Consider the following 12,986-nt stretch of genomic DNA (forward strand, 5'->3'; position numbering starts at 1 on the left):
GCATGGGGCAGGAGAGGGGCTGCTTTTCCCTGCCCCTGCTGGCAGCCTGGGACCCACGCCGCCTCTGGGCTCACCCATCAGGGCTGTGCACAGCGGCAACAGCTGCACCTCTTGCCCTGCTTGCCGTGCTGGGCAGCGTTTGCTGCTGCTGCCCGCCCAGAGCTCACGCGCTGCCTTGAGTCTAAAAAAGTTGAGAACTACTGGATTAACCAAAATGGGCATGCACACAGCATGCATACAACAGATAAAGACCCTGGATCTACCTCTGAGACGGAACTATTAATTGCCACAGAATCAGACTCCCCCTTTCTCTAGGGATAAACAATCATGGCTCCATTGTATTCAATGGTGTTCCAATGGCATTCCTCCAAGTGAACTGTTTGACCCGTGTTATTCCAGATTTAGCTCACTGGGTGCACTTAGTTTGTCCACCAATTACTCCAGCCATTTTAGCTTACCTAATAAGTGGGTCTTTGAGGCCTGGACTTTATCTCCACACATAACTGTTATTGAGCATTTCATGCGTCTATATTTCTTATTATAAGAAGTGGACTTGTGTGAGTTTTAATTTCATTGTAGCCAAGGTAATTTTCAACAGTGGAGGATCGGGCAGGGAACTTGCCTGAGCTAAGTATACTATGGAGAGACTCATACTGCAGATCCCCAGTCTCATTCCTACATAGCCAATATTGCTCCTGATCTGAAGCAGTCTCTACCACTCCAGTTCTGAACCCTTGTGCCCCACTGATTCTACCTATGCACTTCAGTCTTGACCTTTAGTTTCATTCATTACTCATTGCAGCTGGGGTTGTGGTGCTATGGGCACTAAGGTGCACAGTTGATAGCCCGGAGGTCGTAAGTTAGAGGTCGTAGCAGAAGTGCTCATGACCCGGGCCTGTCAGATTCCAATGAATCTGCAAATTCTGGTAAATACCTTGTCAGAAGGACATGAAAAAGGAAAGGACTCATTCCAGCCAATAGGACTGAAATATGGTAATGAACAGTATGTCAGTAAGTGATGACTGTCTGAGTCGCAATGATCTTCTACCTAAAGCATCCAATACATACTTTGTGGCAAGCTTTCTAGCATTCTGGCTTTCCATTTGTACCAGAATCCATAAGGTTCTTCTTCCCAGTACCTCAAACATTTGGTCTGACACCAAAATTTTGAAAGCAATCACTGTGGTCCTAAAAAAATACTGCTTTAACAAATTGTGTATGCATTACACAAAGTTTTAAATTCTTCAGAGCCTTTTCTAACAAATATGGACTTCAACCCAATGCCACTTAACAGTCAATGAGGGTGCTGCATGGAAAGGAAGTCACAAAAATCAGAAGTCCCCTGACTAGGCAGGCCAGAACAGAAGGAGCTGTGAGTGGTCTGAGAATTTTAGCCACTCTGCTTGAGCAGGGGAAGACAGGAAATGTTGGTGGAACAGTGTCAAAGAGACAGCTGGAGGAATGACACTTGTACAAGGAGATGAAATGTGTGTAAGATCTTACAAGAGAGGTAAGCCTGGTAGTTCCAAAGCAAGGAGTTAGAGAGAAAAAAGCTGGAGTAAACACATGAGTGCAAGCCAAATACTGAACACAGAATGAATGTAGTATGGAAGATGAAGTTAAAAAAATAGTGAAAGGTGGCACTCTCTGACTCCTCCACATAGAAAATAGGTGTTAAAATATATCAGAAAATTACACTGTCACTATTCTTAGTAAAAGAGGAAGATGCAAATAGCTTCTGAAACTATGAGCATCTTACAAGGGATAAGTCAGGTCCCTTGGGCCAGTACGTTCACCACACTGTGCTACTGCAAAAATCAGACTTTTCTTAGTTTGCAAGTACTGATGGTGTTGAGATTCAACATAAGCAGGATACCTGCTGCTTTCCACATTCCAGGTTAGTCAGAGAAGCCTGTGCAGCTTTGTAATAGTTTTTAAATCAAGGACAATATTCTGTCAGACATGAAAAACAAAAGAACATTTACAGAGGTTTGCAGCCAGACCAACAGAAACCATGGAGATGGATAATTATTGGCTGTGCAGAGCCTATATGACTGATCTAGGACATACCCTGCAAAGTGGTGGGGGAAAGATCAGAGCCAGCCAAGAAGCTGGTCAGCAGAGAATAGCTCACATCCACTACACAAAAGCCCCCATGAGGGCTTCCCTAGGTCCTGAAGGTTTATAAAAAGTGGGTACTGTTTTTTAATATACCTCTGACATTCTAGGAAGGAAAAAGATTTCTGACAATCTGGAGGGGAGACAACTCTACAACATAAGCTACATGAAAGCTTGTGTTTAACCTTTTACTTGGTGCTGGCAGAAATGAGAAGGTGGGAGCGGCACAGAATTGGTCCACAGCCAGGAAGAATGGCATGGGGCTGACCGAACTGGGCTGGCCAAATTGGGCCCATGGATACCCCACACCCTCTCACATGCCAGATGCAGTGCCAGAGATGCCTGCTCCAGTTGGTCTGGGATGGGCACAGGAAGCAGGGTTCCTGAAGGGGGCATGACGACTGCCTGCAGGCGGTGGCGGTGTCAGCAGTGGGGTGTGGCAGCGGCGAGTGGGGACTGCTCACAGGTGGCTACGCCAGTGTCAGCGGCGAGGGTGGGCCAAATGGGAACTGTCTGCAGCTACCTGCAGTGGCAGGACCCCCGTGGCTGATCGCCAACCTGGGGGTCCCCCCATGGCCAGATGCCAAGTCTGGCAGTGGTGGCAGCACTTCTGGGAGGGGCGGGAGAGGGGCACCAGTGATCTGCCTGCCCCCGCTGCCTGTTGCCTAAGCTGAGAATGCTTACTCTCAGGGGGGGCGACAGTGCTCTCAGGGGATGCCCGTGCACCTGCTACACATCGCCTATGGATATATATAATTTCAGTGAGTGTCAGTAATATTTTATAGGGTTGTAGCTGTGTTCATCTAAGGACCAACTATTCACTCCATCCAGGAAGAGAGCACACCAACCGCAGATGCTTCCTCAGCCTGACGTAGGGTATTTATACCCGAAAGCTTGCTAAGAAGAATTTTTCCAGCTATTTGAACTGGTCGAATAAAAGATATCAGATTTACCCAAAGAACCTTGTCTGCCACTAGTATTTTATGTTAGTTCAGTTTTTCCTCAGAACTTAGCAACCATTACTGACAACTTAGTTGTTAAAGTTCTCTCAGAGACAGTATGTGGGTTGTATTGAAAAACACTACACAAAACAGTAGTATGTTATTAGCTAGCAGAATAACTTGATGTAGAATTTAAGTTCAGAGATTTCAAACAAACACCAAAAGTTTCTCTGCTGTAGACAAATGATAGAACCCTGTGTGTATGTATGTTTCCCTCTCTCAGATGTCAGTTGCGCCCCGTTACAGCCATGTAATTTAACTAAATGCTGAAGGGCTCAAAAGAAGGAAAAACCTTATCTTCAGTGTTGTTTCATAAAATACAAAGACACCCCACCCACTCCCAGGAATTCAAGTAATGTATTCACGTACCTATAGCCTGAGCAAGGGCTATCACAACATCCTGGCAAGTTGTTACTTCAGTGACCCCACAAACGATTCTTTGGACTCCATCCACCCATACTTTGAGCTCCATGGTTCACCAGATCAGCCAAGAGCCATGAATGTAATCACCGGTCAAGTCATGTTTACAGTTACACCAAAGATGACAGGGCTGACTCCCCTTACCAGCTGGAAAAGAAAATAATCCTGTCTTTTAGTGCGAGACATAACCAATTTAATTTGGAACCCCCCACAAACTCCCCCCACCTCCACACAACACTCCCCAATTTACTTAAGATCTACAGGAGAGGGAAACAAGAATGCACGAAGTCCTGGATCAGATATTTCTTGAATCTCCAGTTACAGAACCTAACATGCAGAGAAAAACAACATTTAGCTTAAAATGAATGCATTTCGATTGCATTTCTGCATTCTCAGGTGGGTGTTGGAAGCCCAAGAACAGAAGCACCATGCTAACCCTTGAGAACCAGAAAGTAAAACCAGACCCTCTCTTTAAGATGAGGCAATCATACCGTTTCCTACAAAAAAACAGGGAAGAGTAAATTTGATTTTAAAATTCAGTTTATAATAATCTGCAGCTTTACTAACATGGCAGGTATTTTTATTTTACCTGCATCTTTTTCCCCCAGCTACATCAATTTACTATAAACATTAAAATGTTTCAAATCAAGTTGATTTCCTAACATACCCTTTGTACAAAGTATTTCACAAAACACTTGACATGGAGAAATACAGAAAGCCGTTTCTAAAATAAAAAACGAGAATAAAGACTAATAGAAGACACTCAATGAGAAGACTATACAGCTTCCTCCCTGCACTGCTTACTTTTGAAAGTTAAATCTGTGGGAGGCAAGGCATTAACTCTACTTCCCCTGTGCAAAATTGATTTTCACAGTCCAGTCCTTAGTGCAGAAACATCTACTTCATAGAGCCTGCCAAATGCCTAACACCCTTGCAGGCAGGCTCAGCCACGGGACCAAAACAAGCACAAAGACTGAATGATGGAGTTCAAGAAGGAGGTTCACTGGGAAAATTCTTTGGTGAAGTTAGCATATGCCTGCACATAGCATGTCAATTTTGCAGACAGACAGAAGCCTCCGATTACTAAGGATACTATCAATTCTAAACCTTTCATTGGCATTACAATCAATTAAATAAAGGAGGTATTGCATCTGAACTGCAGCTGGTATAATTCAATGTAGCTTTGCTTTTGACAGAGCTATAGCCAATTACATCAGTTGGGGTGCTGGCCCATTAACTCTTAATTTCATCACATGCAAAATTAATTATTAAAATACCTTCCTTTCATCTAAAAAGGTTTAATCCTGAATAAGCAGAAATGCATCATCACCTTTGCTCTGAAATTCCTCAGTCACACACATTCCATGTCAGCATAGTGATGAAGAACAGGTCATAGCAGAGATGATTAAAGATTGGGAGAATTAATTTACAAGCACATTGCAAGAAGACTTTATCCTTCACTCATTCCTTGTGATCAGCTCTCTGTAGGCTGGATCCTCATTACTAAGAGGACAAACCATGCAAAAGTTGTCACCATTCACTTCAAAATAACTGCAGTTCTGAATAAGTGCGGTTTTTAATAGCTCAGCTTTGCTAGGTTCTGTTTTTCTTTTTGCTGAAACAGATCTGTCTGGATTGTGTCCCACAAAAGTTAATTTCTAACTGGGACAACAAAGTTGTTGAATTTCAAAGACTTCAAAGTAACTCCAAGGAAGCACTGCCCAGATTGTTTAAGATAGGATGCTAGTGAGGTTGTTTTTTTTTGTTTTTTGTTTTTTAACATAAGGAGATAGTTGGATTATTTAACAGATGGAGAAAAATAAACTGCATTAATACAGCAAAGGAAACTCAAATATTTGGGTAATCCCATATGGATAAAGGATAATATAAGAAGGGACGATGTTTTCAAAGACTTAAGTAACAGGAAAGCAGACAATAGGGACGGAGAAAAAAAGAGATTTGAAAGTTATTTAGAGGAGATTATCACAAGAAAGAGGGGTTGGTTACACAAAACAGCTGGAATCTGAATCTGCTGATGGACCTAATACAATTATACTTGGAGGCAAAACTGGTGTGGAAAGAATTCTGGACATAAATGCTTAACAGTTTGTGTTTTGCAATTTGTAAACTAAACTGAATATTTTGCTTTCTAATGAGAATGTTCCTGCTTCTATTTTTAAAAAAGTGCGAGTCTATCCCTTTAGTCACAATGGAGAGATTATTCTATTTTTAAACCCAATATTTTATTGCTACACCTGGTACATATTTGACAGACTACTCAGGCAGCTGGCTGATCTGCATTTGGTAAGGTGTGACTCAGTAAACAACTGGCCACAGACCTCAAGTGGACCTCGAACCTGCACCCATGGTAGTCAGTGCTTCAAGTTCTTATGGAGCAGAATCTGAAGTCTATTCAGCAAATACCAAAAAAAGCCTGCATGACCAGACTTCTACACAAAAGGAACAATGACATTTATCAATAAAAGCTAATCTCAAAATCACGTGTCTCATGTTTCTGAACAAGAGGTTCTCAACCTTTTTTAGACTCAAGGCACCCCTGGATATACTCAAGGCACCCTTTGAAAATCCCAGCTTAGTATTCACTCTTTTTTGACTACTGAAAAATAGAGCCATTTTTCTGTTGCAAAGAACTCAGAAAGACCACAACTATGGATTTCTATTTGAAATCTCTGCGTGCATCCACACATGCAGGAACATATGCTTGCAGCAGCTCAAATAGAAGCGGTGCAAATTTGAGCTGGGGCTTTTTGTCTCAGTGTGTGTGTCTGGACATGCACTTTGTTGTGGAGCAAATTGTGCCGCTTGGGGCAAAATTACCCTGCCTGGCTCCTCCTGGATCTGCAGCCAGCAGCTCATGGCTACTTGCTCTCAGGAGCTTCTGGGGGAGGAACCTCTGGGAGGAAGTTGGCCACACCCCTTCCTGTCTTAAGCTGTTGCTGGTTGCTGCAAGCTTGGTGTCAGGAGCTTCTGGGGAGAAGATAGCCAGGCCCTTTCCTGCCTCTGGCTACTGCTAGCTGCTGGCTTGGTCTCATAGCTTTTGGAGTAAGTTGGCCACACCCCTTCCTACCTTGGGTGGCTGCTGTTGCTGTTGCTCCCCCCCTCCCCCCTGGGGGGGTCCTCTGCTGTACATTGCTGCCCCTCCTCAGGGAGGGGCCCACCACACCCCAGCACCACATCCCTGTTCCAGCCTGCTGCCAAGTCACAGTCGGGGGACAGCCTGGGGAGGGAGCCTGTGCTGCCTGGGGCCCCCTCCCCCACCATCACTGCCAGAGCCTAAAGGTGCCTTGCCTGCCCCAGCTTTCCTGCCCAGCCCCAGCTCCCCACGCTCACCAGCAGTAGCAGCAGCAGTCAGGGCCGCTCGGGGCTTCATGGCATAGGACTCTGCCAAACTTGGTTGGGGGGCGGGGTCCCTTGAGCTCATGGGGCAGGGCTCGTAGTTGTGGCTCGGATGCCAGGGGGACCTGAGCAGGGAGGGGTGCTGGTGGTAGGGGCACCCCTCTTGTCAGTGGGACGCGCGGATGCCCTCCCTGCCTGGCCCATGGGGCACTCATGATGCAAGTGCCCTGGGGCATGGCACCAGAAGCACCGCAGGTCCCCCAGTGAATAGAAAATCCACACCAAGGCCCCCTGATAAGGAATTGCCAGGTACCCCTCAGCCTCCAGCCGTGCTCCCACCACCATCTGGATCATAACATGGTGTCTGAAAGAGTACATGTGATGGAGGCCGGGGTCTCAGCACCCCAGCGGGAGGGCTACCACTGGGGAGATAACTCTCCCCAGAGTTTGGAGCTGGGAGAACAGGGCCCAATTGGGGATATAGGAAGGGGACGGAGATGAGGACTGCAATGTTCATTTGGTTAAGAACACTTAACCAAATCACTTCAATGTACCAAAGATTAGGGAGGCCTTGTGACTTTTAATATAATGGGCAGACCAAACACCTCAAAAAGAAAGATTCCATCAGTCACCTTAATTTTTATTCCTAGAAAAGTTGTCTACACAAACAAACAGACTTTGCATTCCAAGTGTAACTACAAAGAACTTCTTAATTAATATCATGCTGAGTTGAATAGTTCAGATTTACTGGCATAAAACAAGCTCTCTCCCCATATGACAACACATACATCAGCAAAGTATCCAGCAGCCTAATTGTTTCTCTGCCTGTCAACATCCAAAGTATTATTTCAATGTGACAAAGCTAGGGCATTTTTCTCCTGCACGCAGCACGCATAACTAACTCTACGGCAGACTGTGATTTTACACATCTTTTGAGGATCGGTATTTTAGAAAGCTTAAAAACATATTAATATTTTAATAATAACAATAGTGTTGGCCAATGCTTCCTTTTTCAAAAATGAAAGGACACCCAAATTGGGCATTTCTGGCATTCACAAAAAAACCAATAACCTGATCCTTAAAGTCTTTTTTGCAACAGTTTTAAATTAAAAGGAAAGACTGACACTTGTACTTTAAAGGGCAAACTAACTTTAATGGAACAAATAGCAACATGAAAGCAAAACAATAAAAACAGCCTGTTGTACATGCTGCAGTCACCCAGCACCTATGCTCATATGCAGAACTGAATTGGGGAACTGCATAATCACCGAAGACACTAATATGTCACTCTTCCCTGCCAGACGCTAGAAACAGATCATCCATGAACTATGAAACCTGCAAAATGTACTATGAAAGCCATGTCAGACTAATTTCCAAACAAAGAAAAGCTGTAATGGATCTAAAATAGAGGTGGAACAAATGAGAATTATATAACTATGTAATAAATATCTAACAGGAATATCTGAGAGGAGAAATAATTCCCATCATCATTTCTCCTCTCAGGACAGCCACTTATCTATAAGGTTACAGTATCAATTGTAATAGGCTTGCTTTTTATTCCCTTCTCTTTTATTAATTGTTTATTGCCAGTTAATGCTAATGCTGCCCAATTAATACTGTTTCTTTGCTTTTCCACTGAGATTTGTACTGACAGCCTAAAATTTACTTATGTTGAGCTACTGCCCAAAATATATGTTAGACACCTTCCTAACACAGAGAATGACAATTCTTGCCTTCAGCAGCATAAATCAATCACGTTAACTAGGCCAGGGGAAGGGGAGGATTAAAAAAAAAAACCCCCAAAAGACCAAAAAACCTTCATATTTGATATAACTGAATTTGAACTAACTTGGAAATTCAAAAATAGCCCAATTAAAAAACACAGAAAAATACACAGGTTGTTATTATTCCTGGTTCTAGCAAGGACTGAAAAGAGAAGAGGAAACGCTGACCAGGACATTGGTAGGTGACTAAATATACTTCTGAGCTTAATTTACCCGAAGTTCTTCAGTGCTCAGATTGGAGAGTTTGCTTCCTTCCTAATTTGAGCTGGAACCGTAGGAGTTTGGGAATCACCTTCATCTCAGTTTTCTTTGCTTCCTTCCTGTTGGCAACCTATACCTGGAATATCCTTAAATTATCTAATCCAACATGTACAACTCCTGTCCCCCAAAGTCCCTCCTTTGTTCCATGCAACTTTTTATATATTTACCTTCTTCTGTAAAGGAATAAAGAAAGCTTCAAAATAGGCATGCAACTGCACTGAGTAACAAGACTGCTACAATTTTTCTGAAGCCCAGTGCTTCCCTTCTGTCCAGGCTTATCATCCTCACTGCAAATCTATAGGTGGCCAGCTTCCTTGTGCTGGTGTTACATTTATGCATCTTCTGCACCAAGCCTTTCAGACCATCAAATGCTATGAAAAAAATATTTACAAAACCTAGCTATCCTATTAAAAAGTGATCCTCTGACAATACTAACAGCAATTTCACCCAAGCCAGTCCTGGCTGAAAAAATGGACAGGACAAAGGGGCGAACGTTTGGTTCTCCAGAATTCTGGCTAACTTCAATAGTCCAAACTTGTCCAAGTCAAGAAAAGGACAACTAGATTTTGTTATATCTGGACAGATGCATTTATTATTAGGTAGGACTAGATAAGCAGTGTGTAGAGTTTACCCAATCTTTTCTTTCCATTCCATAAACTTCAGCTGCCATATACCAGTGAAGACCAATCTTTTTCACAAGAATGCCACAAGGTAAGCCCTGCACCCTCTGAATGCCATTCCATTTAATTTCCCCTTCCCAATCTGTTGCTTTGTTTTCTATTCCCTAACTGATCTGTTGCTCTGTTTCTGCTCCTACCACGTGCTCCCTACTTGATTTGTTACTCTATTTTCTGCTCTCTGCCCTATGCAAAGTTGAATATCTGACAGTTCTTATGTTGTGATGAGACCTAAATGTCTGAATCAGACCTGGGATGCAATTGCTCATTTACAAATACCACAGCAGCATGTGGCTGCTGGCTGGAAACAACTGGTTTTGGCAGATGAGTTCTGCTACTTAGTGGGTGAGTCTACATAAGATGTTTACTACAGAGCTGACTAATTAGCTATAAAACATTGATTTCTCCCCTTGCACCAGCCGGCTGGTGACTGGCTAAGGGTTGAGTCAGATCAGAAGTGAGATGCTGTGCAGTGGTGATTTGAGCTGCAGTACAAAATGAGATTCTCCAGGCTGGAGAGTTGCAGAATGACAAGGAAGTTGGGATGCTCTAGCAGCCTCAGGATCACAGAGCAAATTTCAGCTAGGGACAAAAGTTACACATAAACTAGTTTAAGTTATCAGAAACTGGTTTAAACCTGTAACAGAACAGAAGTTCAGTGCACATAAAACAGTTTCAAAATGCTGAAACTGGTTTAAGAGAAGTCTGATACTACACTGAACCAGGTTTAACTGATTTAAGTCAAACCAGATTATGAAACATCTGTTCCAGACCCCTTCCTGGTTTAAGTTAAGTCACAGTCCCCCAGAATCCCAGCATGCTTTTCAGCCTTGGGTTGGGTTGTGCTGTCTGTTCCAGAGATCAGGGCTGGCCTCAGTCCTCTGTTCCCTAGCTTGAACAGTGAGGGCTGGCCCACTGGTCCCCTCAGGCAAACCCCGGCTGGGGTCTGGGACCAGGGGAAGGGGGTTAAACTCCCCCCCCCCGAGTACAGAGCTGCCCTGCCCTGCTGGCTTAGTGATGGCTGTGACTGTGGACTACAAATCCCAGAGACACTGGGACTCAGGAAGAGGAAATGATAAGCAACCCTACAATCCTGCTGATATGATTCTAGACCGCAAATCCCAGAGATGTCAGAAGTAGCAGGACTGTATGCTGTGTTTATAGTTCTTCAGTTTATAGTTTTTCAGAGAGAAAACTATTTTTGTTCAAGTTTTTATTAATTAAATGCCACTACCACCCTGCAACCCAGGCAGAGCACAGGATGCTGGTGCCTGGCCACACCCCCTCTGCTCCAGCAGGGCTTGGAGGGCTTTCCCTCTTCTCTCCCCTTTGGCAGTGGCTGGCAGGCAGGCTCTACTGCTCCTTGGCTTCCGACTTGAGCTACTGCAGGCATGTGGCTGCATTTCCAGAATCAAAAGTGAATGTGTGTTCATTTGCTCATCAGTTCAACCTCTGCAGCTTAAACTAACCTGCAAAGACTGAATCAATTCAGCCTTGGGCTTTTTGACTGCCTGTACTTAGCTTTAAAGTCCATCTGCCTAGGCAGAAACATGCTCTAACCCACTGCTGTTGCATTTGGTCAATAGTTTTAGAGCTAGTCCCTTCATGGACATTTGACTCAGTCCATGCTGCACTGCTTCAGAAGCACAAATCAAGATGCAATGTTTAGCACACCTTGATTCATTTCACAGTGCCCTGGAAGCCTCAAAAAATTAACAAAGACTCAAAACAGAACAGTAAACGCTAATTAAACAGATGGCCTATTAAATTCCCTTTTATTTTTGCCCCCGTTTGGAATGGATCCTGAGCATAATGGCCCTTTTTACATGCATTTTACACCTGCATGCCCACATTTAATCTAACACAAAATATTTTGGAGACACGGTTCTCCCATCATTAAATCTAGGCCGGGGGTAATTAACATCAGTGACATTATTTGCAGACCTGGCAGTTAAGTCCTAGGGATATATTTTTCCATCAACTGTAACAAATGTCAAATATCCCGTGCATTGCTTGCAATTCTTTAAATTGATCCCATTAAACTGATCTTGATATTTATTTTTTGTGTGTTGTTGAAGCTGTTTTATGTGTGTTGAATTCAGCTGGAACTGCTAACAAACAGAACTTGAAGACTTTCCCTCCAAGTTCCTGTTTCGAACCTGACAGAGTCTGGTAGTTAGACTACCTTACTGTCTGAAGGGAGTTCCATCATTTTATATGAAGCAAACTGGTAACCTCTGTCCCTATTTCACATGCTAGAACCACAAATCTATCAGCAGACTGGTTTTAACTGGACATTTTAGTAGAGATTAAGACTGAATAATCATGGAAAGTAAACAAAACTCATCTGGTATCTGGCAATCATGCAGATGTAGGTCAGCCTGGTGCTACTTGGGGTGTACCTGTTCTTTGGGCAGATGTCACTCTTTAGAAGCATCAACCTGATGCCGCCTTCTAGCACTAAGTATACAAGGAGCCTGCTATTCACACACGCCAAACATTAAACTCAACATGAACTATGAATCAAATCAAGAGATAAATTAAACATTATTGTGGCCTCCTAAGCCCCCTATGTTTGTCCTTACTCAGTCTAACTCTTCTAAAAATCTCACTTTCTTTTTGGCAAACATTGTGATGAAACCAAGGAAAGCCCTTGCAGTAAACGTATACCCACTGAAAACAACAACTGGAAGTATAGGGGCTTATGCCTAGGTACCATATTTATACAATTCTAGAAAAGGATGGTTTTGTATTTAAAAAGCAGAAGTCTAAGGAAATAATTCTGTTGCAGATCAAAGATTTCAAGACAACTGAATTATAAAAAGCACAATGCATGAAATTCCCATAATGCCACAAATATAACCTGGATGACTCTTTCCAAACATCCTTACTTGACAGGGTATTTCTTTCCCACTGTCCTACCGAAGCAGGTCTTTAAAAAAAAAAAAATGTTGACATCTCAAAGCATTAGACAAGGAAGAGAATGCCAGTTTATTCACATCCCATGTACACGTTGCCAGAAAATGTTTAAGAAGAATTTGATTGATGACATCTGTACACAATCGTATTTAGCACCAAAACACTATTGAAATAACCTGCTTCATTTCATCAGGAGGTAGTTCAATCCTCCTTTCTGTAAAGCTAAGTCTATTCTTTATCTTTCGCTTAAAAATATATGGAGTACCCACCAATTTGATAGCTTCCACAAAGCTATTTTGAGACAAATGGCTGAGTCCTATTTTATCTTTGAGTGCCTAAATAGCACATACACAGCTAGGAAGCTTTGTTTTTGGCACTTACGTGCAGTTTAGATCCCCTATAACTAGGCTTGTCCTGAGTTTCCTTACTGAGCATGTTTATATAGTTCA

The 12,986-nt window shown here is 43.0% G+C and overlaps 1 protein-coding gene across 5 annotated transcripts in view; it reads right to left on the minus strand.

The window, feature by feature from the left end:
* Positions 1-12,986, minus strand: part of RASSF8 (Ras association domain family member 8) — a 199,032-nt gene that overhangs the window by 20,546 nt on the left and 165,500 nt on the right. For 4 of the 5 annotated variants that reach the window (XM_006031449.3, XM_006031448.3, XM_025213094.1 and 1 more), the window contains one exon: positions 3,489-3,686. In XM_006031449.3, coding sequence (XP_006031511.1) covers positions 3,489-3,591 — 103 coding nt within the window. In that variant the 5' untranslated portion in view covers positions 3,592-3,686. Of the gene's footprint in view, positions 1-3,488; positions 3,687-3,789; positions 3,867-12,986 lie in introns of all 5 variants that reach the window. The other variant, XM_025213095.1, reaches the window with a different exon arrangement.

The sequence above is a fragment of the Alligator sinensis genome, unplaced genomic scaffold (assembly GCF_000455745.1).
Source record: "Alligator sinensis unplaced genomic scaffold, ASM45574v1 scaffold696_3, whole genome shotgun sequence".
NCBI classification, from domain to species: Eukaryota; Metazoa; Chordata; order Crocodylia; family Alligatoridae; genus Alligator; species Alligator sinensis.